This window comes from Lissotriton helveticus, chromosome 6, assembly GCF_964261635.1.
Source record: "Lissotriton helveticus chromosome 6, aLisHel1.1, whole genome shotgun sequence".
Lineage (NCBI taxonomy): Eukaryota > Metazoa > Chordata > Amphibia > Caudata > Salamandridae > Lissotriton > Lissotriton helveticus.
In genome coordinates, this window is record NC_136067.1 from 877799649 (window position 1) to 877827172 (window position 27524).

The 27524-nt window shown below is 49.6% G+C and overlaps 1 protein-coding gene across 2 annotated transcripts in view; it reads left to right on the forward strand.

Annotated features, from left to right (window-relative positions):
- MCM9 (minichromosome maintenance 9 homologous recombination repair factor) overlaps positions 1-27524 on the forward strand; it is a 352109-nt gene that overhangs the window by 285132 nt on the left and 39453 nt on the right. For both annotated transcript variants that reach the window (XM_078648476.1, XM_078648477.1), the window contains 3 exons: positions 2355-2558; positions 4139-4221; positions 19078-19223. In XM_078648476.1, coding sequence (XP_078504602.1) covers positions 2355-2558; positions 4139-4221; positions 19078-19223 — 433 coding nt within the window. The remainder of the gene's footprint in view (positions 1-2354; positions 2559-4138; positions 4222-19077; positions 19224-27524) is intronic.

Genomic DNA, 27524 nt, shown 5'->3' on the forward strand with positions numbered 1-27524 from the left:
TGGCACCTCTGAACACGGGTGTCGCTGCTGGAGTTGTCGCATTGCACCGCATCGAGAGAAGGCTCTCGCAACAAAGAAGAAACGTGTCGCCGTCGCTGTTGCTGCCGTCGCTCTTCTGAACAAGGGTGTCGCCGCTGGAACTGTTGCATTGCATCGCATCGATGAAAGCGCCTCGCATCCCCGAGAAGCGCGTTGCCGTTGGAGCTGCTGCCGTCGCATTTCTGAACAAGGCTGTCGCCGCTGTAGTTGTCGCATCGTGCGGAAGCTTCACGCAAACGTAGGAGAAGAGTGTCGCAGCTGAAGCTGTTGCCGTCGTAGTTCTGAACAAGGGTGTCGCCACTGTAGTCCACGCATCGAACCGAGAACTTCTCGCATCCCCGGAGAAGCGTGCTGTATCTGGAAGTTCTTCTTGTCTTTATTTCTTTGCACCAGAACTTTGCCGCATTTCCATCGCTGTGACATTGCCTGTCGTGGAAGCGCAACGCATCGTAAGGTACATTGACGCAAAGTGTCGCTTCTTAAGAACTGAACTAAGCTAAAACTACCATCTTAAAGTAACAGTATTGTGTATTGTTGTCGTTTATGGTCTTGTGGTAAATCTATATAAAGTATACTTATTTTTTATATAAAAACTTGTGTGGTGTCCATCTGTAGTGTTGTCACTGGGTTACTGTATGTGGTCACAAATGCCTTACACATTGCCTCTGAGATAAGCCTGTCTGCTCGTGCCAAGCTACCAAGTGGGTAAGCAGGGGTTATTTTAGGAGTGTACCCCCTTACCCTGGATAGATGCAAGGGTCCCTATTTGTCACAAGTACCTACCTGTGCCAACTAGAGACCCCCAAATCTAACAGATGCCTTGTTCAAATTCTCTAAATTGTATAGTTTTAACTTGAACTCGGAGACCTCTCTAATGTCTTGCCAGATGTTTAGTTCTGTAAGCATGGAAATTAACATATCGTCAGTGCACCTTGATACTTTGAACTCATTGATCACGAGTTTCGCCTCTTCAATCTGTGGTACTTTGCGGATCTTTTTGAACAGGAGCTCTAGGTACATCACAAATAGTTGAGGCGCACAACTGTATTTATAATGGAATTCCTACCATATTTATATATATATACTATAATGTGTGCGGTAGAACTTGAATGTCCTTCCCACGCCATTGATCAAAATCATGGGCCCAAATCTCTTTTTATTTGAACTACTAGTTCTATAAAACTCCAGTTGACCCTTTCAAAGGGCTTCTCAGCTTCTAACAATATCAACATTGCCGGCTTTTTCTGTTCATTTATTATGTCTCTCTTATGTGTGGCCTTTTTTGTCTTGTCTCCTTCTTGTCAGCAGGTTATAAATCCCAATTGATCCAGATGAATCCACTGGGGTATCAGGGAATTTAACCTCCTCGACAATATCTTCTTGAACAATTCAACAGTGGCATGTGACCTGATAGAGGGGCCCCATAGGAGCTGCATTCCTGTGTATTTTTGATCCGATTTAAGTATAACTGATATTCTTGCCTCCGCCATGCATGCGGACACTACTGCCTAATCAGCTCTAGCGTTAAACACCCTTGGTAGAATGGGTACCAGACCGGCCCGCATTCTTTATATAAATCTCGAGGAAAGCCTTCTGGGCCTGGGGCTGAGCTCTGTCTTAAAGATTTAATGGCCCCTTACAGAAATAGCTCTTTAAATAGCACCTGGACTTCATAGTCTGCATCCCTCTTGACATGGTGTGGACTCATGGCTATCCTTAGCAGTGCTAATACTGGACCCACCGGTGTTCCACTAAAAAGGACCTTGGACTCTGAGGATTCCAACGACCAAGATATAATGACTATGGTAGATGATTGTAGGCAAGAGAACTCCCAGTGACTCAATTACCAAGGCTGATATCCGAGCCAATGTTCAATCTGTTGAACATTGCTAAGAGATGATACTTTGACCTTGCCTGCACACACTGGCTTCATGCATTGAAAGTAGTTGGCAGCGTTTAAGAAATATTTGTCATAGGAGTGTTTATAATTCTCACATCTGTTATCCCAGCATAAGAATATTTTGCTAAAATATAAATACTTATTGTTTAAGCTTTATTTTGACAGGTTCTTAGTGATGGCATGGAATTAAGTTGGGCGCTCAGACATGGCAACCCATACCTTTGAATCTTGCCTGTAGCGTTTAACATTATTTTGCCCACTGGGGAAAAATAAATATTGTTATGCTTCAGAGAGGTTGTTTGAACATACATTTTAAAAATGTTGCTTTGTCCGCTCTTAATGTTCAGGTTCGTTACCTACTAATGGAAATGTATTTTATGATGCGGCTGTCTGTTAACATTTCGAACTATGACAGGCTGCCCAAAGAAATCCGAAAAGCTGTGGAGCATGGAGAAAATGAAAACCTACTTCTGTCTCATTAAGAGCCTGCGACCCAGAATGTCGGAAGAGGCTGATGTGATCCTGGTGCGATACTACCAGATGCAACGCAAGAGTGACCACCGAAATGCGGCTCGCACCACAATCCGCCTTCTGGAGAGCTTGATCCGCCTGGCAGAAGGTCAGCAGTAGATCTATTTGATACTGCCGTGCAGTTATATTCAATATATGGTAATATTTAAGAGTTTGACTCTCACTGAGTATGTTGATGGTTGGCTTGTCCTATGTTTTATTTACTCATTCTTGGAATTATACACAAGTTGATATGTGCATGTCTACAACTGCTGCTTCAGCCATAGAGAGTACCATGGTTTATTTTTGAGCTACATACATTATTCATGTTGTACTTTTGCAAATTATCTTTGCTGATGACCAGGATGACTTTACTTTTATGACTCTGTTGCAAGTAATGTTTGTACGGGGGAGGGAGGGGTGGCATTTGAGACTGTTCTATACGAGTAGGTAAAATAATACTAGTTGGCCTAAACAGTGCTGCATACTGGAAAGGTAGCTGTCTCATTTACCTCCATTCCTTGCAAATTGCAGCAAAAGTTGAAAAGGTAAACGTGGTAAAGGGAATTTCAGGTGCTTTCAAAACTGCACTTAACTCTCAGTGTGTAACCCACTGAGCAGCTTGGGGATAGGAGTCGTAGGTGAACTCAAATTCCTCTCTGGGCTCCTGTGCAGCAAAAATCCCCTGGAATCCACAAATTACATTGGACGAGAGTCCAGCAGAACTGCGAGGGAGATAATTGCAAAGAAGGAAGAAACCAATAGCCAGGGAAGGTGACATGGATAGACCGAAAGAGTTCGGATCTGCAGAGAGTGTGACTATGCAGATGACTGCAGAGACAGTAGTTCTGTAGATGAATGCACCACAAACAGCAACAGTGAGAAGGAGAGGAAGGTAGAGAGTGGTGGAATGAAAGGTGGGAGACACCTAAGATTGCCTGACACAGAGAACTTGGTGGACACAAAGTTGGGTAGCAGTGGAAGACTGAGGGAAGATAGATTTCACAATAAAGAAAGCAAACTTGAACAGATTGGGGTAAGCTAGAACTAGGAAGTGGAGAGACTGGGTGTGAAGAATGAGCCTGAGTAGGGGGAGCATGGAAAGAGTGGGTAATGAGGTGCCAGAGAATGAGGGTAGGGGCAGGAAGCAAACCTCCGGAACAAAGAGAGGATGGGGTCGGTGGAGACACCAAGGGAAAAGTTGAAGGGCAGTCATCTCCCATTGAGTGCAAAGGAAAACTAGTTCCCTGATACCTATTGTTGAAAAAATCACTCATTCATTTAAACACTATATAGGGTGAAGCCAGCACAAGAAGAGAGGGAAGCTATTGCATCAGTAGCAGAGAATTGAAATGGACAGCAAATCCATCCACTTATGAACGAGAGTGAGGCCCAAAGCTCTCTCTAAGCACTTTTAAACTATCGGTGACAAAACTGGTTGTGAAATTAAGCAAAGGGACTTGTGAAGGCAGTTTGATCGATTAACTATTGTTTATGTCATCTGACCCATAACCCAGCTTGCATCACATATAGTTTTGTGTTGGAAACCGTTTCAAATGATGCCAGGAAATGTACACTATGCTGTCTCCCTGTTTCCAACCCTAGTCAGGAAGACCATCAGACCTAATTGATTTTAATATTGTGTTATTCAAGTTTTTAAGTTTAATAACTCTTTTTGCCTTTTTATAGCCCACGCCAGATTGATGTTCAGGAGTGTTGTAACTGTGGAAGATGCAATAACTGTGGTGTCCGTGATGGAGTCCTCCATGCAGGCAAGTGACCTTGACACTATTGATACCAATTATTGGGAGGCATCATTTAGCTTAAAACATAGGACTCTACAAAATATGTCCGGTAACTTTCATATCCACAAGAAATTAAGTGCTAAAGAAGAGCTGTTCACTTTAGTAGTCTTTAGTAGTCTTTCACTTGCAGTTTACAATACTGCATTAAGTGCACAACACAGTGTACTCTTGATTTTTAAGCAGTGTACTTTGAGATAGTGTTTTCCTGTTTATCCTTTCTGCCAAGAAATTGCTCAGCTTTTGAAATATCCCTTTGTGCCTTGCTTGGACAAAGAAAATGTGCCTTTGTATTATACTGCCCCTGAGATAAACCAAAGAGATGCTATAACACCCTTTGTTTTCTAACTTTAGCGGTAGCGCGCATGTGCTGCTCGCTCTGCAAGGCATATAGTAGTAGGGTATGTTGTGGAAGCCTTGTCCACTCTCTGCCCATATGTTTCATTGGCTTTTTGTCATTGTCCTTCGAAAAGGCTAGCCTTTGATTATGAGGCTTGTTAGACCTAGCTTGGTACCGCCTAGTCTACATTTGTTAGCGCCCATAAGGACTGGACCTTTTACTTGGCTTGTTACACAGTGGGCTTTATCTGGTGGGTGAGCACTATTTTGAAAATGGACACTGATGGGGACAATGTCGGAGAAAATCACTCTGATCAGCCAGCTGTCAGGGGTTCCATACAGGTTTAAAAATGGCCAACAGTACCTAGTCGGTCACTGCTAGTAGGGCATGCTCTCAGTGTCTTATTATACGTGTCCGCCAACCTTGACTCCAGTCGATCAATAAATCTGGTATACAGTTCAACCGGGATACCACATGAGGCAGGGGTTTTTACCCTTGGCATGTTCTTAACTATTCCTTAATTTCCATTTCAGTATGTCCGCTCTAAGCTAATCTACGATCTAAGATGGAATTGGCACTATTGCTCCTTTTTCAGTGTACTCCACGAGTTCCCTGTCGATTGTCAAGTTGCGCTTTTTGTAGCTGGCTGTGTAGTATTCTGAAAATGTGTCCTTAATTTTAAGAAAAAAAAGAAACATTTTAAAAACTTACATTAACACCACCACCGCCTCTGTCTCCTGCCGCATTGCTCTCTTCCTGCTTCTGGGCACAGGCTCCCAGTCTGCATTGCGGCCAATCATGATGCTGCATGAAAGCAGCGTCAGGATTGGCCTGAGCACAGACCACTTGCGGCATCAGGATTGGCCAGAGTGCTGGCAACTTGCACACCCAGGTAGACTGGGAACCTGTGCCTGCTCTCTCCAGCAGCGAAGTTGGGGCTGGAGAGAGCTTCACTGCGCATAAGGGTGTGGCCGGCCAAACCCTCATGCACAGTCAAGAAAGTGCACTACCACTCCCCTACCAGGAGTGTCATCCCTTGGACCCGCCCCCAAGACTCGTCAGAGTCCTGGGGGCAGGTCCAGGGGATTAAAATAAAACGATAATAAAACCGTTTTAAAACCCGTTTTATTGTAAAAAAAATATATATTTTACTGTGGTTGCTGTCAGGACTGCCAGATTGAAACACAACTGACCTTCGGAGCCATCCAGCGGGGATGATGAGAAGCTGGTTCTTCTATTCCCTTCTACGTTGCCTCCCAAAGAGTGCTTTATGATCACTACTTTGCAAGGGAACGCATAGGGGAACAAGCATTTACAATGCAATGGTCTCGGCATTATTAAAGGTAGAGCTATTGGCATTGCTCATGACATTTTTTTCTTTTTTTTAAAAAAAACATAAATAAATGGTATTGTCATTTACAATGACAATAGGTGAGCATTAGAGAGTAGTAGAGAGTCTTCGCATACACAGAGCTACACACACACACACAGAGCCACACACACACAGCGTGCCCCAAACACACACATAGAGCCCCCCACACACACACACAGAGCCCCCCACACACACACACAGAGCCCCCCCCACACACACAGAGCCCCCCACACACAGAGCCCCCCCCCCCACCCACACACACAGAGCAACCCACACACACAGAGAGCCACCCACACACACACAGAGCCACCCACACAGAGCCACCCACACACACACGAAGCGCCATTTACATGGCCTCTTCTGTGATGTCCGCTGGGTGGTCATTTCAAATCCACTTAGTACTTCGGACTAAAAATGGCCTGGCATAGAGGACGACTCTGGCTTTGAGACGATTATGAAACAGTCTCTCAGAAATCAAAGCAGTACACAGCCTCTAACTAAGGCCTTAGCCTCTGGAACCACTCTCGGCAGCTGCTTGAACTGTATAGCACACCCCACCACTGCTTCCCTCCTTCATAGACCTCCTTCCTCTTTGGTACACAGAACCAGAGTACAAAACAGGGATCACCCCAGCAGAGGCTTACATACTACAACAAACAGGGCTTTAATTGGGCCGGGTCGCACCGGGTCAGAGCACCTGCAGTTTTTTTTAAGGGGGCCTCGAAACGGGTCTATATTGGGCTCTGTTTTGTGACCTGGAACAGATGGTCCATTTTTTACGGACTGCAGGGACAGCAGTGCAGTCAGCTGTCACTGCAGTCCGGAAAAAATGCCAGGGCACAAAACAGAGCACGATAGAGACCTGTTTCGAGACAGCAGACACATCGATGTACCCTGCTCACAAGTCGAGAAGTTACGGTATGACGTCATGCCAGGTAAACCTTGTAGGGGAAAGGGAAAACCTTTAAAGAGTCATTTTCTGTCTGGATTTCCTTTCTCTTTTTGAAACTGAGGAGCAGCAACATTGTCGTGGTGTCACCGGGGCTTTAAGTGGAAGCTTTTTCAAAATTATATACTAGCCATAGTTGCTGCTTATTTATCTTATGCAACTAACAACCATTGACAAAGCCAAACGTCCTGACTTGTAGATATGATGTTACTTGTTGTATCTTATCTGTACACAATGACAGGGACAGCAGAATACAAGTCAGGATGCACACTATAGTAAGCACAGATTTTTACCATACTGTTTTTAAGCCACGCCCTTAATTACATTGGTCACTCCCACTTGAGAGACCCCCCCAGATTTTTCATCCCACTTAAAGCCCTGACTACAAAGCCAAAATAGGAGTTCTCGCCAAAAACAGCAACTGCTTCAACGCAGCTGGCTCCTTCCGCGTTCACTTGGCTCATACCCAACATCAACTTGGAGAATTCCCTGCTCCAACATGAGAGCACGAAAACACCACCCTAGATGAAACTGTGCAATGCAAAGTGACACAGGAACGCTGTGAGGTAATGTGCAATGCAAAATACCTGCTGCTTCAAAAAAACGCGAGCCTGAAACCTGTCCAAACCACTCAAACTGAACAAGTGCCCAAGATAATTTTGGCGCTCTGTATGGGATTGCTGCCTTAGTGCTCACGGACCTTTATATCATGTTAAAATAACACAAGGTTCTGAAAACCCACCCCATTTCCCACTTTCAGTTGTCCAAATCAACGCTACGCCTACCACAGCACTGAATTCGCGCTCATGGGGAGCTGCGTGAGCGACCATCAACGGTGAGTTCGTGCATAGCGCCTCTGGCGATAGATAGCAGCGCTTGAGTGTGAAGTGTGGAGGGCCGTGCCTCGGACTTGCAGCTGCCCCCGATAATGTCCTTTGACCTCTGCCCGGTCACCCATTGCAGGGAGACCGACTGTTCAAAGTTGTGTGGAGGATAATTTCTTAGTATATTAACGGTCAAACCTTCAGTTTACAGTGCAGTGCGTTTGATAAACATACATGGCAGAGTTGAGAGCCAGCCCCTCTAGCCGAGGGTCTGAAACACCTGACACTTCTTCATGTGTAGATATCTTGTCAGCGGCCCCCTTAAGGGAAGGCTGACAGGCATGTTTGGACATATTGCTATTTCTGCACAAGCCCCTCCCCTTGAAACCTCTGTGTGGCTGCATTAGAGTCTCTGCAAGTGAGGAACGAGTCGCATTCGACTGACTTTTCCTCAGCCCTTCTGGCCTTTCAGAATTTCTGGCCTGTCTAGAAAATCTTTGGCCAATCCGGCTCAGCTCATTCATCTGTTTGGGCCCAGGAAGACTGCGCCACTGGCCTGTTATAGCTGAAGTGATCTATGCACGAGACTGTATGGAAGCGCTTGAGGCCCCGCTTATGGATAGTAAACGCTCCGATACATGTGTGTGTGTTTGCGTATGTGCGGTCCTGCAGGAACCTGAGAAGTGTATCTAACCCCAGTCATCCAGCTACCTCTGCGAAAACAGTGTGCGCTGCTGTTGGCATTTCTTTTTCATTCTCCACGCTCAAACTGTCTGCTGTCTGGACTCGCGAAAGAAAGGCTCACGCGCAGCAGGTATTTTTATGGGCTCCGAGGGTGGCCTTTGCCTGTCTCTGCATGGTGTCCCTGCTGCACCGTCGCACTCTAGGTATATATTAACAGCAGCTTTTATAAGGTTCAACAATAGACTCAACTTAGTTTGGATCTTGACAAACAGTTGCGAGTGCCAAGCCCATTCACACTCTTATCTGCCTTGGAAGGATGAAAGGTTCGGTCAGGGTGACTGGATTCGAAACGCACAGATTTCTTGGATGGAGGGAGTTGCTGCAAGAGGGACTATTCCAGTTTTAGACCAGCGCGGACACAAGCCTCTCTTTTTAAGCCCCGGAGCCCGAGGTGCTCCATGACGGATCTTTATATCATGTTAAAATAACACAAGCTTCTGAAAACCCACCCCATTTCCCACTTTCAGTTGTCCAAATCAACGCTACGCCTACCACAGCACTGAATTAAATTCACTACCTCACATGCCAGTGAACCACAGTGTGCCTTGCAGTGAGGGAAGTAAATGAGAATTCGCGCTCATGGGGAGCTGCGTGAGCGACCATCAGCGGTGAGTTCGTGCATAGCGTCTCTGGAGATAGATAGCAGCGCTTGAGTGTGAAGTGTGGAGGGCCGTGCCTCGGACTTGCAGCTGCCCCCGATAGTGTCCTTTGACCTCTGCCCGGTCACCCATTGCAGGGAGACCGACTGTTCAAAGTTGTGTGGAGGATAATTTCTTAGTATATTAACGGCCAAACCTTCAGTTTACAGTGCAGTGCGTTTGATAAACATACATGGCAGAGTTGAGAGCCAGCCCCTCTAGCCGAGGGTCTGAAACACCTGACACTTCTTCATGTGTAGATATCTTGGCTGCGGCCCCCTTAAGGGAAGGCTGACTGGCATGTTTGGACATATTGCTATTTCTGCACAAGCCCCTCCCCTTGAAACCTCTGTGTGGCTGCGTTAGAGTCTCTGCAAGTGAGGAACGAGTCGCATTCGACTGACTTTTCCTCAGCCCTTCTGGCCTTTCAGAATTTCTGGTCTGTCTAGAAAATCTTTTTGATTTTCCTTTTGGCCAATCCGGCTCAGCTCATTCATCTGTTTGGGCCCAGGAAGGCTGCGCCACTGGCCTGTTATAGCTGAAGTGATCTATGCACGAGATTGTATGGAAGCGCTTGAGGCCCCGCTTATGGATAGTAAACGCTCCGATACATGTGTGTGTGTTTGCGTATGTGCGGTCCTGCAGGAACCTGAGAAGTGCATCTAACCCCAGTCATCCAGCTACCTCTGCGAAAGCAGTGTGCGCTGCTGTTGGCATTTCTTTTTCATTCTCCACGCTCAAACTGTCTGCTGTCTGGACTCGTGAAAGAAAGGCTCACGCGCAGCAGGTATTTTTATGGGCTCCGAAGGCGGCCTTTGCTTGTCTCTGCCTGGTGTCCCTGCAGCACCGTCGCACTCTAGTTATATATTAACAGCAGCTTTTATAACGTTCAACAATAGACTCAACTTAATTTGGATCTTGACAAACAGTTGCGAGTGCCAAGCCCATTCACACTCTTATCTGCCTTGGAAGGATGAAAGGTGAGGTCAGGGTGACTGGATTCGAAACGCACAGATTTCTTGGATGGAGGGAGTTGCTGCAAGAGAGACTATTCCAGTTTTAGACCAGCGCGGACACAAGCCTCTCTTTTTAAGCCCCGGAGCCCGAGGTGCTCCATGACGGGCTCCGGGGCATGTGCGGCGGTTGTGGTGGTGGCTCCGGGACCCTTGGTTTCCATATCGGGCCCGGAGCCCTGTTTTAAAAATATAATAGATAAAATGAAACCCCCGGAGCCCCGTGGTGCTCCATGCGGAGCTCCGGGGTGTTGAGGCGGTGTTGGGGGCTACTGCGCACCCGTTGCGGCGTGTTGGGCTCGAGGTCCCGTTTTAAATACAAAGCCCCGGAGCCCCGCTGGGCGCCATGCGGGCTCCGTGGCATGTACAGCGGTTGTGGGGTCTCCGTGGTGGTGCTCTTGAGCTCTAGGCCCTGTTTTTAAAAAAATTGAAAACCCGGAGCCCGAGGTGCTCCATGCAGAGCTCCGGGGTTTTGAGGCGGCGTTGGGGGCTCCTGTGCCCCCGTTGCCGGGTGGTAGGGCTCGAGGTCCCGTTTTGAAGCACGAAGCTCCGGAGCCACGCTGGGCGCCATGCGGACTCCGGGGCATGTGCGGTGGTTGTTGCAGCGGGAAGCATGAAGCTCCGGAGCCCCGCTGGGCGCCATGCGGACTCCGGGGCATGTGCTGTGGTTGTTGCAGCGGTGGTGGGGCGCGAGGCCCATTTTGTTTTTAAAATTGACGGGAGGCAGGCGCCGGGCGAAGAAAGAAGGCTGAGGAGACAGGAACCAGAAAATAATGGAGAGAAACAAGATGGAAAACAAGACCAAGACGATCCTCACCGGCAGACGAGAAAAAAAAATGGCGGCCGCAAGCTTCCGACCATTTTCGGATTCGGGGGCGTGTATTTGTTGTTTTGAGTGACGGGTGACGTCACTGGCGAAAGAACAGCAAAATGTACGCCCCCGAAACCGAAAGAGACGGAGATTCTTTCGAGGGACGCCTCTCTCCTCCAATGGCTGGCCTCCGTTTAGGAAGCCAGCCAATGGAGGAGAGAGGCGGGATAAACAACCCTACTAAGAAACATAAGATCTCCTCCCGGAAGCTGGCAAGCCAGCATTTCCGTTCCGAGACCTAAAAAGGAAATTGTAGAAAACAATAAAGGCTGGGGAGCACTTCGGAGAGGCGTTGGTCTGGAAACCCTCTTGGATAGTGCGGACCGCTAAGGAGTCATGGAACCGTTGACCCTATGGGAAGAGCCCTGTGTGCAAGACAGGAGACAGAAATGAAGAAGACAATCACACATAGGAAACATCCACAACACTGCACTTCACTGTTGTTCCTGTGTACTCACATTCACCTCTCTCACAGCACGCTTCGAACTGTTCAGCTGGGACCCTGCAATGACCAGGGGACGTCGCCCACCAGCCAGTTAGGTTGTGAAAGCAACAGGTAAGGCGCTGGAAGTTCCAGGTCTTATAATTCGTACTCTCCTCCGGGAGATACTAGTATAGTAGACAAGGTATCAAAACACAAAATAAGGAAAATAAAGAATAACTCCGGAGCGCAGAAGGATGCTTCCTTCACTTCTCTGCGTTCTATTTCCCAAAAGCGGCTCGCTGTTCCGTCACAGGAGCAGCTAGGGAAACCCAAATCATCAGGGGTTTACATGGAACGTATATCCTCTGTGTCCCTGTACAGCCCCCATAACCGTTTGGCAGCCGGAGATGAAAGTGCGGTTAGGAAAGCAGGAGCCTGCAGTTGTTGCTGCCGGGGAAGTTCCTTTTGACTTTGCAGATAATGCGTGGCACCCACAGCCGAGCCTCGAGCAAGTACACACGCGGCAATGGGCAGCCGCAAGGGACAAGATACGCTGGAGGAATACAGCACTTGAAAGGCAGTCTCCATCACTCCAGGAAGGCTCTGACACAGTACTGCGCAGGGAGTGCTCTCAGGATGCGAGCGTTACGGGCAAGCCAAATAATCCACAAGAACCAATAAAGCTGGAGACGCCAGGAGGCAGAGCTCCTAGGGCAGCCAGAAAACACAGGAGATCTGATTGTCAAGCACCTGGCCGGTGTATAGGAGAGACTTATATACAGCTCTCGATCAGCGGTTGGTTTCAGGTGCCTCTTCCTGTCAAGATCCCTGGGGCTGCTGGGAGATGTAGTTCTCCATGCACACACGCCCCCCAGTCGTTCCACAGCAGAGTAAGGGGGTCAAGAACTGGCTATGTGCACCCCTTACATGTGTGACCTTTCTGCCTGAGACCATCATGACAGTGGCAAGGGGGGCTGCACTCCTCTGCCCCTAAAGTCTCCATAACCACCTTCTCTCAGATTACACTTTACATCACACACACATTGCACGGAGACAATCATATGAGTGTAAATCAGTATATAGGGAATGTTACATCAGACAGAACTACAAGATGTAGGAGTCACATGTCCACGATACTGGTAGGCAATATAATTTAAGAGTCCTTATTCTGGAAAAGCACAAATTCAGGATATAAAACATAACACCATTGTCAGGGGTTCTTTCTTCTATAATAAAAATAGTTTTCTACCCAAATGAACCCTTTTGGTAAGATCAGGACAGTGACAGACTGAATACAAAAATTTTGCTCTAACATATGTAGATTGCTTTCAGCCTTTTGATGATAGTTAATAGCTCGATGTTCTATATAAGGATTTTGAATTATAAAAGACAAGTAACAAAAGGATCTGTCTTGCAGAAGCAGTAACTCACTGACCTATTTACATTATATGCACTTTGTGATCTGCATGGTACACGTTCTTAGCTGCAGGCATTTTAACCCTGTGTGCTACCTTACAATGAGTCAAAACTTCCACTAGACAAACCTCCTGTCTCTTACCAGGAAGACAATCAGTCACTGGAGTTATCTTGACATTCTCATTGATGCCAGGAATGGGGCAGCAGGAACGTAGCAGGTGTTTTAAAAATAATAATACATTCACAAAAAAATGACGCCCCCACCCCAAGTCAGCGCCGGGTGCGGTGGCACCGAACGTACCTCCCTAGAGCGGGCCCTGTATGTATCTGCTTCCCTAAAGGTACCACTCCTGCAGGCATGATTCTGTGACAGTCATTGTGAGTTACCTAGAGACAGCTTGGAACACCACTGTTAATGTATCTTTACTGCTTTTGTAATCTGTATCCTGGTCTGATTTTATGTTTGACTGCCTATCAGCTTCCTTTGGCAAGGTTAGCCATTCCACATACTCCCATGGATACCAATTACATTTCGTTAATGCCTTTACAGAGAAAAGTGTTACAGCAAACGAATGATGGACGGGATGTTGACAGTGCAAACATTCTCCCCCAGTCAAAAGATCTGGGTTAAATCCATTGTTCTTTTGCCCAGTACGCCACCCCAGTTTGGAACCAGCCATATGAAAATCATTCTTTTTTTTTTATTTTTTATTATGGTGATTGCCAAAAAGCAGATGTCGTAAGCAAGACTGCGTACATACAAGTATTATATGAAAAACAAAACATAAATCGGATTGTAATACACAGCCATTCAGTCCACAACCCTGGGGTCGGATGGCATATTATTGGGGCAGACCAAAAATCAGAACTAAGCAAGGCCTGCAGTGGACAAAGAAAGGACAGAGCTATCGCCTTATAAAACCAGAAACAAAACAAATAAAGAAAATCCAGCATAGAGAGTCAATTAACATATGATACGTCTCAATGGTCCAGCACGGACTCCAGTCCTCACATCGTCTCAGGCATATAGTGACATATATCAGGGGCTAACACAAGCGTCACAGAAACCTATCTCAATCACCATAAAAGTAAGTCCACTGTCTCCTAGTGCATACCCTTGGATCCACGGAGCAATGCCAGTTCTACCGTAGGAGAGTCACACAGTTCGCCACGGTATGCGTTCCAATGCCCCCATTTCTTGTCCCATACTTTCGGGCAACCTCTTATTTTATACACTGTCTTCTCAGCGATCATGCATTGATCCATGGCAGCCACCCAACCCACCACCAATGGTCTGTCCGGGGAGCCCCACCCCATCGCTATGGAGCGTTTGGCCAGTAGATAGCCCAGCGCCGCCCATTGTAACTCCGGAGCAGTCAGGTCGTTAGGCCCCCAGATGTTAAGGACACATTCCCCAGGCACTGGGGCGAGTGGCTTACCCAAGGACCTACTCATTTTACTCAGGTTAGCCTTCCAGAACAGCTGGACCACTGGGCATTCCCACAGGATGTGGTAAAATGTACCAGAGAGTCCACAGCCACGTAGGCACAGCGCGTCTGGACGCCGTCCAATCCATGAAAATCATTCTTGACCCTGTGTCCCATGGGAACAGTCCAGACCGAACTGCCAGGCAAGGTCCTCCCTGGACCGGAAACAAGCATCCTGGGACCGGTTTCAGGGTATGTCACCCTTCTTCGGCCAGGCTAGCTTAAATCCAGTGGCACAGTGAGCAAGGGTCCCACGTCTGGGCATACCCATCCCACTTGGGGCGAAAAGTGTTGCAGCAAACAAATGATGGACGGAATGCTGACAATGCAAACATTCTCCCCCAGTCAAAAGATCTGGGTTAAATCCATCGTTCTTTTGCCCTCTACACCACCCCAGTTTGGACCCAGCCATACGCAAATTAGTCTTGACCCTGTGCCCCATGGGAACAGTCCAGACCGAACTGCCAGACCCTCCCTGGACCGGAAACAAGCATCCTGGGACCGGTTTCAGGGTATGTCACCCTTCTTCAGCCAGGCTAGCTTGAATCCAGTGGCACAGTGAGCAAGGGACGTCTGGGCATACCCATCCCACTTAGGGCGAAAAGTGTTACGATTCATTTAGGCCCAGATCTTTGTACTGGGGGTGAATGTATGACATTGTTCTGCATTCTGTCCATCAATTGTTCTTTTTGCTTTTGTCACCCCGAGTGGGTCGGGTATGCCCAGACTTGGATCCCGTGCTCTCCATGCCACTGGAGTCAAGCTGTCCTGGCTGATGAGGGGTGAAAGCCCGAAACCGGTCCAAGGATGCTTGTTTCCAGTCCAGGGAGGACCTGGCCTGGCAGTTCAGGCTGGACTGTTCCCATTGGGCGCAGGGTCAAGACTGATTTGCATTTGGCTGGGTCCAAACTGGAATGGCATAGTGAGCAAAGAAACAATGGATTTAGGCCCAGATCTTTGTACTGGGGTGAAGGTATGACATTGTTCTGCATTCTGTCCATCATTTGTTCTTTTTGCATTTACAGAGAAAAGGCCTACATACGTTTGCACTGCCGTTCTTGTCCATCTGGCAGTTTACCTCCTATATGATCCACTTGTTTGATCTCTTTTCTGTTCCTATTTATTGCATCCTGTGTGTTAACTGCTGCATAGGGGGTCACAAAGCTATGGGGCATCCTGTTGTGGACTTTAAATGGGGGAATTCTGACCCAGATTAGTCTTGAGGAGCAACTCCGTGGAGGTAAGATCTTCTAAAGCATACAGTGCACTGAGATCTTCCTTTAAAACTTTCAAAGCATCATTATTAATAGCTGACTCCACATTTGCTTCTGGTTGTTACTGGGGACGCTTGCATCATGACCATCATTACGTTCCTTAATTTTTCGGTCCCACATTTGTTTTCCGTACGGCAGAGGAGACAATTAATGAGAACCGATGCTTTTAAGAGTGGCTTATCACCTGGTGGTGCGTCTTGCTTCTAGTTAGGGTCCATGAGGAGGAGCACGGTCAAAGGAAACTGGAAGGACGGGGCTCTGATAGATGAACTTTTTGACACTAGCCCTCAGAGTGTGGGGTATCTATGCTATCTAATCCTTCTATCCTTGCGATGATCAGCTGTTGGACACTCCGAGAGAAATATCATCGAGAAAACACTTTACACCTTCTTACACTCAAGTGGCTGTACTGTTAACGGGGAGTCTCTAGTTTCCTACAAATAATCTGTGTAAGTTGCGTGAAAGATCTAATTGCACCATTGCGGTATAGGAAGAGTAGTTTCAAAAACTGCCCATATTATTTTTTGTAACAAGATTGTTTTCTGCGGGGGAGGAGCCAAGATGGCGATCGGAACAGTCGCATAAACGCCTCGCTCCGAGATCCCTTCCTCCCCGCCACCTATCCTGTCTTTCATCCTGTTCGGGGTGTTCCGAATTCGGTTACCAAGGAAGAGCCTTCACTTACCGTCTGTTTCCGGGGCTCCAGCGTGCAGTGGTTCCTGCGTTCTGCCCGTGTCGTCTTGCTGGCCTTCCCGGCCTTGACGCCGGGACCTCGAGTGCAGTGTCTGCCCGGAGGTGTTCGGAGGGCCGGCGATCCGGAACCGGTGGAGAGACCCCATGGTGGGGGCCTGAGAGCCGCGAGCCGGAAGCGCCGGAGCGGACCCACCCCCGATGGTGGGCCGCCCCGCATGCCCGTTTGCCTGCCGGACCGAAGAAGAGAAGCCGCGCTGTCCGGCACCCCACGGGTGAGAAGCCCACTCCTGTTGATTGTCCCGCCTGGGATCCGGTGCAGGGCTCCCCCGAGTGTTGTGGGGAGCACGCCCGTTCTTCTGGTGACTCCTTTCTCCGCCAAGCGCCATCCGCCGCGGATCGGCTGTGTGTCCTGTGGCCTCCGGCACTCCGGGTGGACTTAGAGGCGGATGCGACAATGGCGGCGGGTGTTGTGCTCAAGATGGCGGATGGCCCCTCGGAGTGTCTTCCTCCCGGAGACAGGGACGTTGCTGCATTTGCTCTCCCCGGACCTCGTTTGAATTGGGCGGCCCCTACACGGAGTGCTGTCTTGCTTGCCCTGGCTACTCTGCGGATCGACCTGTCCTTGAAATGCCTGGACTTGGAGTTGCGGATCGCCGCCATGGTTGCTCCGCCATTTTGTGTCGCGGTGTCGTCTCCCCGAGTTGGTATTGTTGAGACTCCTCCGGCTGCTGTGCTGGGATCTCCGGCTGAGTGTTCGATTCTATGGGATCGAGTGGACCCGGTGCCGATGCTGCAGTGTTTCCTACATCCTGATTTCTCTGCTTCGTGCTGGACAGCCCAGATTTTGTGCTTGGCCACGTGGATCTTTGGTGTACTTTTGCATTCTGACTGCTGCCGAATTTTCCTGGTTGCTTCTTGTTGGCCGGGACGGTGTTCCGTGCAGATCCCACTTGCCTTCCCTGACTGGTATGGACCCACTGTATCATGCTGTTCCTTGGCCGTGCCGGGGTCTGGCAGCTCTGCTCTTCATAAAAGTGGACAGGGGTGATCGTGCCTGGGGGCCTGCGGGGCTTTCGTTTTGTTAAATGGCGTCTCCGGGCCTCATTGTTTGGACAGTTCCTGTTTCCATCCTCTGTGTAGGCTTTTCTCCGTCTCCTCTCTGACCTCGATTAGTGATCCGTTGTTGTGGGTGGGGAGGTGTTCTGTATTTCGATCGCCGGCTCCTCTCCTCTCTTCTTTTTCTCCTCTTTTTCCTCTCTTTCTCTCCCTTTCTCCTTTTTCTTTCTCCGTTATTACTCCCTTTCTCTTTCTTCTATATTTCGGGTGACTCTGGGCGACAGGCACGCTGTTTAGTGGGGTAGGCCATAGCCATTACAGTGATGTAGGGTGGGGGGGGTATTTGTTATTTTAGTTTGTTTTATTCTATGGTCCCTTTTTGCTTTCTTTCTAGGGGGTGGGCTATGTCCCTTTGTTTTTTCTCCTTCGTTTCGTAAGTGTCTGCACTTTCTCCTGTTTCGGGGCGGGAGGGCTATCTATGTGGCGTCCCATTCAATCGCTTGCTATGATTTGTCTTTTATATTCGAACCCTTTGAGGGGCATAGGATGTCTTTGGGCCTCGCCCTACTGTGGTTATCTGACTGCGTGGGGGGCTGTATCCCTCCCGTCCCCCCCTCTTTTTCTGTATATGTTGCATGACGCCCTGGTAGATATGGCTGCTGCCTCCTCTATAAATCATAAAATGAAACCTTTCTTATCCTGGCGCTTACTGTGTAGCGATTTTATTCCACGTCTATCCTGTATTCATTTTACCGTACACATTGATGTTGCTTCTCTTTGACTCTCCTGATTTTGCGGCCGGCCCCTGTGGTTGTAGGCCTGCGCTTGTACTGATACGTGTCTCTCAATAAAGGTTTTTATAAAAATAAAAAAAAAAGATTGTTTTCTGCATTGCTGGTCACATGTTTTTCAGGAAGTGAGCTCAGCAGTGCCTGGTATTTTATAGTAGCCATCTTAATCTGCAGAAGATGAGATTGCACCTTCAGTGAGGCTCATTTATTTCACTTTTCTATTTCCTTCTCTATATAAGATCACACCCAGTCACCACTGTTCTAGACTCTGCTATTTTGTGCATTACTTAGTCACGAAAAAATGAAATCTGCACTCAGTCATGGCAGCGGATTGTAGAGACTACTTTCCGGTAATAGACAGGAACAATCAGTTCACACTTGTTGTTGCATTTGTAGTCAGTACTACAAATGAGATGCCTGCAGTCTTTGAAGGAAACTAATGTTACAAAAAAGTAACTTCGCCTGTGCCTCTAGTATCAGGCACTGAATGTTTGTTTCTTACCAGGTTTATCCTTGCACTAAATTCCAAGTCAGTCATTCAGGTCAGGGGCGGCTCTAGGCTCATGGCGGCCCTGGGCAGGGAGCGTAGGTAGGGAGCCCCCGGAGGAACGCAGGCACGTAGGCCAGTGAAGAGGGGAGTCAGGATGTTTGGAAGTGGAACCGAGCCGAAGGCCGCCAAATCCCTGCCAGGGGCCGCCACGCAAATATGTATTCATCCTCAGAGGATTATTATATTGAGGATATATATTGGCGGGCGGCACCTGGGGTTTGGCGGCCCTGTGCAGGTGCACAGCTTGCACATGCCTAGGGCCGCCCCTGTTCAGGTAAATGTTAAATTGCTTTTCTTTACATGTGTGTGTGGTGAACATTGCTGTTGGCCAAATTTTTAGCCTCTTACTGAAACCAGTGTTTGTTTGTTCTTTCTGTACTGTAGGGTGGTGCTCTTCTTGGAGGAGTAAATGCACTCCACACCTCCTTTCCGGAAAACCCCACTGAGCAGTACAGAATGCAGTGTGAACTGCTTTTGGAAAAACTTGGGTTGCAGAAGGTGCTGAACGAAGAACTTGCGAGACTTGACAGGTAAAAATACCACAGAAATGTTTGGTTGCCAACCGAAACATACTGTAGGAGAAAGTCATGCATCTTCACCAAACCAACTTTAGGGAATAGCAGAAAAGTAGCCCCAAATTTCTGATTTCTGCAAGGGGCTGGATTAGAAAATGTTGTAAGAGCTTTAGGAAATGCTTACAATAATTATGTATTCATATTAAAGTACCAAATATAATCAACTTAAAAATCGGACATGGATTGATTCTCAGTTTTTCAGTGTGCACCACAACATAGATAATCAAAAAGAGAAGTCCCAGCATGCCCTGAACCACATGAAACGAGTAAATCTACAATTTATTGAGTTAAACATAATCATGTTCACATTCTCTTTTTTTTTTTATGTTTCACGAAAGTCCTAACTAGTGCTCCCCTCAATTAAAGAAACAGCAAAACACACGAGATGATGGACGGAATGTGGCACAATGGCAAAACATTCACCCCCAGTCACATATCTGGGTTTAATCCATCGTTATTTTGCTCACCAAGCCACCCCAGTTCAGACATGGCCATAGGAAAATCAGTCTTGACCCTGTGCCTCGTGGGAACAGTCCAGACCGAACTGCCAAGCCATGTCTTCCCTGGACCGGAATCAAGCATCCTAGGACCGGTTTCTGGCTATCAGCCGTCTTCAGCCAGGGCTTGGGTCCTGTGCTCACTGCGCCACTGGAGTCAAGCTATCCTGGCTGAAGACGGCTATTAGCCAGAAACCGGTCCTACGATGCTTTATTCCGGTCCAGGGAAGACATCGCTTAGCAGTTCGGTCTGGTCTGTTCCCATGAGGCACAGGGTCAAGACTAATTTGCATATGGCCATGTTTGAACTGGGGTGGCTTGGTGAGCAAAATAACGATGGATTAAACCCAGATCTGTGACTGGGAGTGAATGTTTTGCCATTGTGCAACATTCCGTCCATCATCTTGTGTGTTTTGCTGTTCACCCTATGTGGGAAGGGTATGCCCAGACGTTGGTCCCGTGCTCACTGCGCCACTGGAGTCAAGCTATCCTGGCTGAAGATGGCTGATAGCCAGAAACCGGTCCTAGGATGCTTTATTCCGGTCCAGGGAAGACATGGCTTGGCAGTTCGGGCTGGACTGTTCCCATGAGGCACAGGGTCAAGACTGATTTGCATATGGCCATGTCTGAACTGGGGTGGCTTGGTGAGCAAAATAACTATGGGTTAAACCCAGATCTGTGACTGGGGGTGAATGTTTTGCCATTGTGCAACATTCCGTCCATCATCTTGTGTGTTTCAACTGTCTGTCTCTGACAGGCCTATTTTATCTAATAATTTAATGCATAGTTAGGCTGACCTGTGGGTCAGCTCACTTCAAATCACTTTTTGTGTTTGTCTTCTTGCAACCATTTTGTTGATACGTTGTCAATCACACCACAGGTTATTGACTCGCTCACCTCATTCTATCAGCTGTTTCTGCGTCATTCCAACTCCTATGAAGTCCCAGTATTGTAGTGCTAGAGAGACTGTTTTAACTAATGCAGCCCCTTTCTCCTTGCTTACTGCTGCTTGCCCACTTCTAAAAGCTCTCTTGGATTTGTGTGCCCGGCATCCCGCTCATGTTGTCTTATTAATTTAGGTGGCCATCTTAGAACAGTAGAGTGAAAATATATTGGAACAGAAAATATGGCAGAAAAATTGTTCACTTGCATGCACGTGCACGGTGGCTGTGTTAGTGTTTTTTTTTTTTACTTTATCACAAAAACACTTCAAGATGTCTATTTATGTTCCTGCACATGAACAGGGTCATCTTGGAGTGGTTTTAGTATGACACAAACCATGTTTAGAAAATGGGGCGTTCAAGACTTGTCCACCCCGATAAGGTGCACAACCCATGACCCTAAGGTTCATCAAATCATATACTTAAATTCTTAGACTTCACAATTATCTTTCAACATTTATTTTGCTTGCTTAACAATTATCAACTGCGATCGCCTTTACTTATGGCTAACCTGACATGAATCAACCATCAAGATTGTCAAAATGTTACAGAATACATATTGCAATGTTTATCTCACATTGTGGAACAGTGCTACAATTTGAAGTTTTAGTTCAAATCTGTTTTATTTCGAACACAGCGTTAAGCCTACAACCTCGTGCCGAGGCCGGCCGCGTATGTGATAGCTCTTGTGTTTCAGCGCCAGCTTGGACGGGAGAGGAGCTTTAACACAGCACCTTGCCTACAACCCTCCAGGGAGGGCCGGCCGCGTGGCTTAGGGGTGAGTTTCGCAGAGACTTGTCGCATGCAAGCGTATATCTGCTTTGCAAGTAGGGTATGTGGCGGGCAACTAGCCCAACTGTCACAAACTGCCCAACAGGGCGCAACTGTCTCATAGAGAGACGAAGGCCAGAGTGGCAAGTAGGAAGAAAGGAAGTAGGTGAGACAAGGGAGCCTGAGAGTAGGCAGAGAGAGGGAGAGAGGGTGGTGGGTACGCGCGGCGTGCCGGGGAGTAAGGTATAGGGGGGCCTGTGTGGTAGCAGCAGCATCTGTAATGTGCATGGTAGTCAAGGGCATAGCCTGGCCGGGTCCGCAGGGACGATTGCATCCTCGTAGAGGTGCAGAGCGCGGAGTCTAGTGGGCATATGTCGCGCATATTCTATAGAGCAGAGGTGCCGCACTAAGGGCTCCCAAACCGCCTTGAAGCGTGTGTCCCGCGCCTGCAACCTTGCCGTGAGTAGCTCCATTGCCAGGACCTGCCAAAGGCGCACAAACCAGGAAGCTATGGGCTGCGCCTCCGTTCGCTTCCAGTATAAGGCGATGAGTTGTTTAGCTGTACCCAGCATTTGGAGCGTAAGGATCCAGTCGCTGCGGGTGAGTGCCTTGAGTGCGGTAGGGTGAATGCCGAGTAGGATCGTGCTCACTTCCTCAGGCAGGGGGATACCCAGCACTCCTTTGATATGGCTAAGCACCTCCTTCCAGAAAACAGCCAGGGTCGGACACGTCCACCATATATGCACAGAGTCACCAGTCGCAGAGCCACATCTCCAGCACATCGGCGAGGCATTGGGGAACATCTTGCTAAGGCGCAGCGGGGTGTAGTACCATTGCGTGAGCAGTTTATAGGCGTTTTCCCTCTGCAGGACACTGCGGTATACCTTGGGTATATCTCGCCACAGTCTGTTCCATTGGGAGAGGTCAATGTCTGTTTCTGCCGCTAATTGCCATTGTCTCTGATAGGGGTGTGCAGGCGTCGATGCAGGGTGCTGCAGTATGTAGTATATTTGCGAGATTAGCCTCTTCAGCCCCCCAAGGGAACGGGCCAACTTCTCGAAGGGCGTGTAGGCCCGAGTGGCCGCTTGGTACATGTCTTCACCCGTAGTCCAGTGGCGTAACTGAGCGTGCTGTAAGCCAGCCGTCAGCGTACCCTAAATTCCTCCCTGCAGTCCTTCCAAGTTTTGGGCGAGCCCCCAAGGAAAAGGTCCCCAATAACTCTGCAGTCCCCTTGCGTCCATTTGTCAAACGCCCGAGTCCGGTGAGCCGGGGGGAACTGCGGGTTCCCCGCTATCGGGGTTTGCGGGGATGGGAACGTAGTGAGACCCCTAGACACAGCTACACTATCCCAGATATCCAGCACCGTTTTTGTGGGGACTGCCAGGTACGCTCTTCTGGAGCGTGCCGTCCGCGGGAGCCATGGTAGGTCCCATATGGTGCGTCCTGTGACCGCTCGGTCCATATGGAACCAATGCTTGTCGCTTTCACATGAGCCCCACTCCACCACGAAGCGGAGGTGCGCTGCCCAGTAGTAGTGCACCAAGTTGGGACATGCCAGGCCGCCTCTATCCCTTGGTTCCATAAGAACCTTCTGCGAGAATCGGGGGCGCTTCCCGCCTCAGATGAAGGACGTGATCTCGCGCTGAAGGCTCCGAATGCAGTGGAGTGGAATAGGGGTGGGCAGACATTGGAATACGTATAGAATTCTAGGGAGGATCGACATTTTAACCGCGTTAAGGCGCCCCAGCCATGAGATCATCAGAGGCTTCCACTTCCGAAGGTCCTCTAGCACCGCTTTGCGACACTCCGTCCAGTTTACCGAGGACCAGGAGTCTAAATGGGGGGTCAGGGCAAGGCCCAAGTACCTGATGTGGTTCTCCGCCCATTGGTAGGGCACAGCCTTCTTCAGGGATGGGATTTCCTCCGCAGGTACAGTGAGGTTGAGCGCCCAAGATTTAGTATGATTTATTTTAAGGCCTGACGCCTGTTCATATAGACAGAGCACCTCATGGACCGCTGGTAGGGTTTCACGAGGGTGCGTAAGGGTGAGGATCAGGTCGTCAGCGAATAGCGCCACCTTGTTGTCTCTCCCCCCATGGGCTATTCCATGTATTCTAGGATCGCGTCTTATCATCGCCGCAAGTGGTTCCACTGCAAGGGGCGAACAAGAGCGGCGAAAGTGTGCACCCCTGCCTCGTGCCTCTGTGTATCGTTAGCGGCGGTGTTAGTTGGCCATTTACCCTGATTCTGGCTTGTGGCCCTAGGTATGGGGCCATGATACTCGCTATCATTTTTGGGTCTAGACCGAGTTTCTGGAGGACCTCTTTCAGGAAGGCCCAGTCCACCTGATCAAAGGCCTTCTCCGCGTCGAGCGAGAGAAGACAAGCCGGGATGTCCCAATGCCGCACTTTGCCTACCAGGTGTGCCAGTCTGCGTACATTATCAGCCCCCTGCCGGTCTCGGATGAACCACACCTGGTCTGGGTTCACCAACCCTGGCATGTATGGGTCGAGTCGTTTAGCCAGTATCTTGGTATAGATCTTTAGGTCGGTGTTCAGGAGGGCGATAGGACGGTAGGAGGCACAGAGCGCAGGATTCTTCCCTGATTTCGGTATCAATGCAATCTCCGCCATTCCCATATCAGGGGACGGACCAGATGCGTCCGAAAAAGAGTGGAACAGCCTCAGTAGATAGGGACGAAGTTGAGTCTGAAAGATTCGGTAGAAGGTCAGCGGCAAGCCATCTGGCCCCGGAGTTTTCCCCGTGGGGAGATCTTTAATAGCCGCAGAGACCTCATCTTCCAGTATGGGCTCTTCCAGCTCCGTCGCGCATACCGGCGGTAACGGAGTCCCCTCGTAGTCAGCGAGGACGGCCGCTCGCGCTTCCACTGATGTAGGTTCCCCCGCGTACAGGGAGGTATAGTAGGCTACAAAGGCGTCCTGTTTGGCTCTTTCAGTGACGGCACTAGAACCATCCTGGCGTTGTATATTAGCGATATGGGCTCTGGCTGCTCTCGCCCTCAGCCTTCCTGCCAGCAGGCGCCCCACCTTATCCCCTCCCTCATAGTATTTTTGCTTTAGTGCTAGTAAAGAGTGTTCCGCCTTGATGGTGCGCAGGAGTCGAAGTTGTCCCCTAAGATTAGCTAACTTCCTCCTGGACGCCAGGGAAGGTCGGTCTCTGTCCTGCGCCTCCGCCTGTTTGATCTCACGCGTTAGGTCAGCCTCCAGTTTATAGGCCGCCCGTCTCCTCGCTATCGCCAGGGAGGTAATATGACCCCGTATGGTGGCCTTAAAGGCATCCCACACTACCGGGAATGCCGTTTCCGAGATATCGTTAATAGCGAAGTACGAGTCTATGGCTTCCCGGATGCTGTTAACATCCTCTAGGTCCCGAAGGATGCTCGGTGGGAGGGTCCATCGTCGTTCCCGGGGGGTGTGCTCTAGTGGATCCTGCAGCATTAGTTCCACATGTGCGTGGTCCGATAGCGAGATATCCGAGATGGCAACCTTCAGCGTGTCCCGGGTCAGGTCTAGAGAGGTAAAGAAGTGGTCGATGCGCGAGTAGGTTTGGTGGGAGTGCGAGTAAAAAGTGTAGTCACGGATTCCTGGATTATGGTAGCGCCACGCATCGACGGGCCCTAGGTCCGTAATCTGCTCCCTTAGCGTGGATGACATCGCGCCCGTGCCGCTAAACGCATTTTCCCCGCGGTCTATGTCTGGGTCCCATACTAGATTGAAATCCCCGCCCAATATTGTACGCGGTTCGCCGGTCTTAAACTGTTCCCGCAGGAGCGACTGGAGATATTTATCTTGCGACTGGTTGGGTGCATATACATTACCTAGAGTGAACTGTATCCCTCCCACCTGTACCGTGGCCCGAAGGAAGCGTCCATCTCCACTCTTGTAGGGTTTTGTGGATCCCCGCCTAAAGCCAGCTCTACACAGGAATGCCACCCCCGCCGTTTTAGTGTCAGCCGATGCCCAGAATTGTGTGGGGTATCTGGGATACGCCATGCGTCTAGTGTCCCCCCCCGCAAAAGATGTGTCTCCTGAAGGAAGATAATGTCAGGGGAATGATGGAGAAGATAGCGCCATACCTGATTCCGCTTATTGGGGGAGTTAAGCCCTTTGACATTGAGCGTCAGGACCTTTAGGGGTTTAGGAACATTCACCGCCATGACACTAAGGGGGTTAGAGCCGCCTCATCGCCCAGTATCCTCCACCCTGCGGAGTGAAGGGAATTAGCCTCCCCCACCCACCGCTGTCGCGCAGATACCTTCAATAGTCTCCGGACCACCACACTACACAAAGGGAGAAGGGGCCAAGTACAGGGAAAGCTCAGGTGAGAAGTAGGAAGAGTAGAACGAGCAGGAAAATAGAAAGTACATAGAAGGTATATAACCACAACAGGCCAACAGGGCCATAGTATAATGTCCCAGGTTCCGGGCATCCTCTAACCGAGGGTTTGGATGGTCTCAGGAATGTCACTTCCTATGGGACAAAGTGGGGGGTGTTCTGCTGAAGATATGGGTCCCGGTTGCCCCGAGGCCCGTCTGCCCCGCTGCCCAGGGCGGGTTCGGGGGTAATTAACGCAAGTACATCACAAAGGTAGGCGTGCCATATCAGTCGGCTCAGAAGCGTCGGGCCCCAACGGTGAGGAGCACGTTCCTGAACTGTAAGGCCGCAGGGTCCGACACTCATGATCACCTTTAGGGGAGCAGTGGCACCCCATGTTGTTCCACTTCAGCCCCTTTTCTCGCTGTTGGCTCATCAGGGTCGCCTCAAGTGCCCAGCTGTCCCCACGCATTGGTGCGGCGGGCTCAGCTCTAGAAGTGTACTCCGCCTACGTTGTCAGGGAATGTAGTCTCATAGGAGCCGCAGAAGTGCAGGGGTCGTCCTATCGCATTTCGGGGGGTGCAAGGCCGCGAGGGTTGTCCATTACAATCTCCTTCCAGAGAGCGGATGCGTTCTATGAGGCATCAGTTCAGAGGGCACCTTTCCCAGTTTCTTGGAGTGCGAGGCCGCGGGGGGTTCGCCTTTCACGATCTCGTTCAAGGGAACAAGCGTACTCTATGATGTCCTGCTTGACCTGGGGCGCGGAGCGGCCAGCAAGCGTAGAGGCACGGTGTCGACAGTCTCTACCAAGGTGTGTGACTCCCTAGGGGTCGCAGGCGATCAGGAGTCTTTATTCTCCATTTCCCTGGGCATAAGTCCGCGGGGGCTGCCCTCCACGGCCACCTACGGGGGAGCGAGTTCACTCCATGTTGTCCATCTCATTCGCAGAGGTAGTGGTCTTCGATCAGGGATTGTGGCGGTGTTCTCCTTGCTGGTCGTTGACCATCTAAGGTCGGGAGCTGGTCGTCTTCATTTCACGGAGTGTGAGGCTTCGAGAGATGCCCCTCGCGGTCATCTTCAAGGGAGAGGATGTGCTCTATGATATCCTGCTTGGTCTGAGACGTGGAGCAGTCATCCATTGGGGGGGTTCGGCGACATCGGTTTACCGTGGTCCAGTCCGGTCGGGCCGGGAGTCTCTCTTGGTGCTTGGAGCGGGAGGGGCTGCGATCCGGGGATTCCGAGAGTCTAAGCAATTGTGCCGCCTCGCGGTAGGAGCGGATGACTCTGCGCTTGTCTTCCCAGCGAAAGATGAGGGCAAAGGGATGTCCCCACTGGTAGGGAATATCGAGAGCCCGCAGCTTCTCTGTCACCGGGCGGAAGACTTTCCTTCTATGCAGCGTGTTGGGGGCCAGGTCTTGGAAGATTTGGATCTTGTGCCCTCCGTAGCGTAGGTCCTGCTTGTCCCTCGCCGATTTCAGTATGGCCTCCTTCTCTGTGAAGTAGTGCACTCGGGTTATAATGTCCGGGAGGAGGCCCGTCTTGCCTCCCGCCCCGAAGACTCTATGAGCACGGTTCAAGAGCGGTGGGGGGGCTTCTTCGTTGCCCCACACCTCGTGTAGGAGTTGAGCCACATAGGCCATGGTGTCAGTCCCTTCCTCCCCGAGTGGCACACCCCGTATACGGAGGTTGTTGCGGCGCCCCCTATTTTCAAGG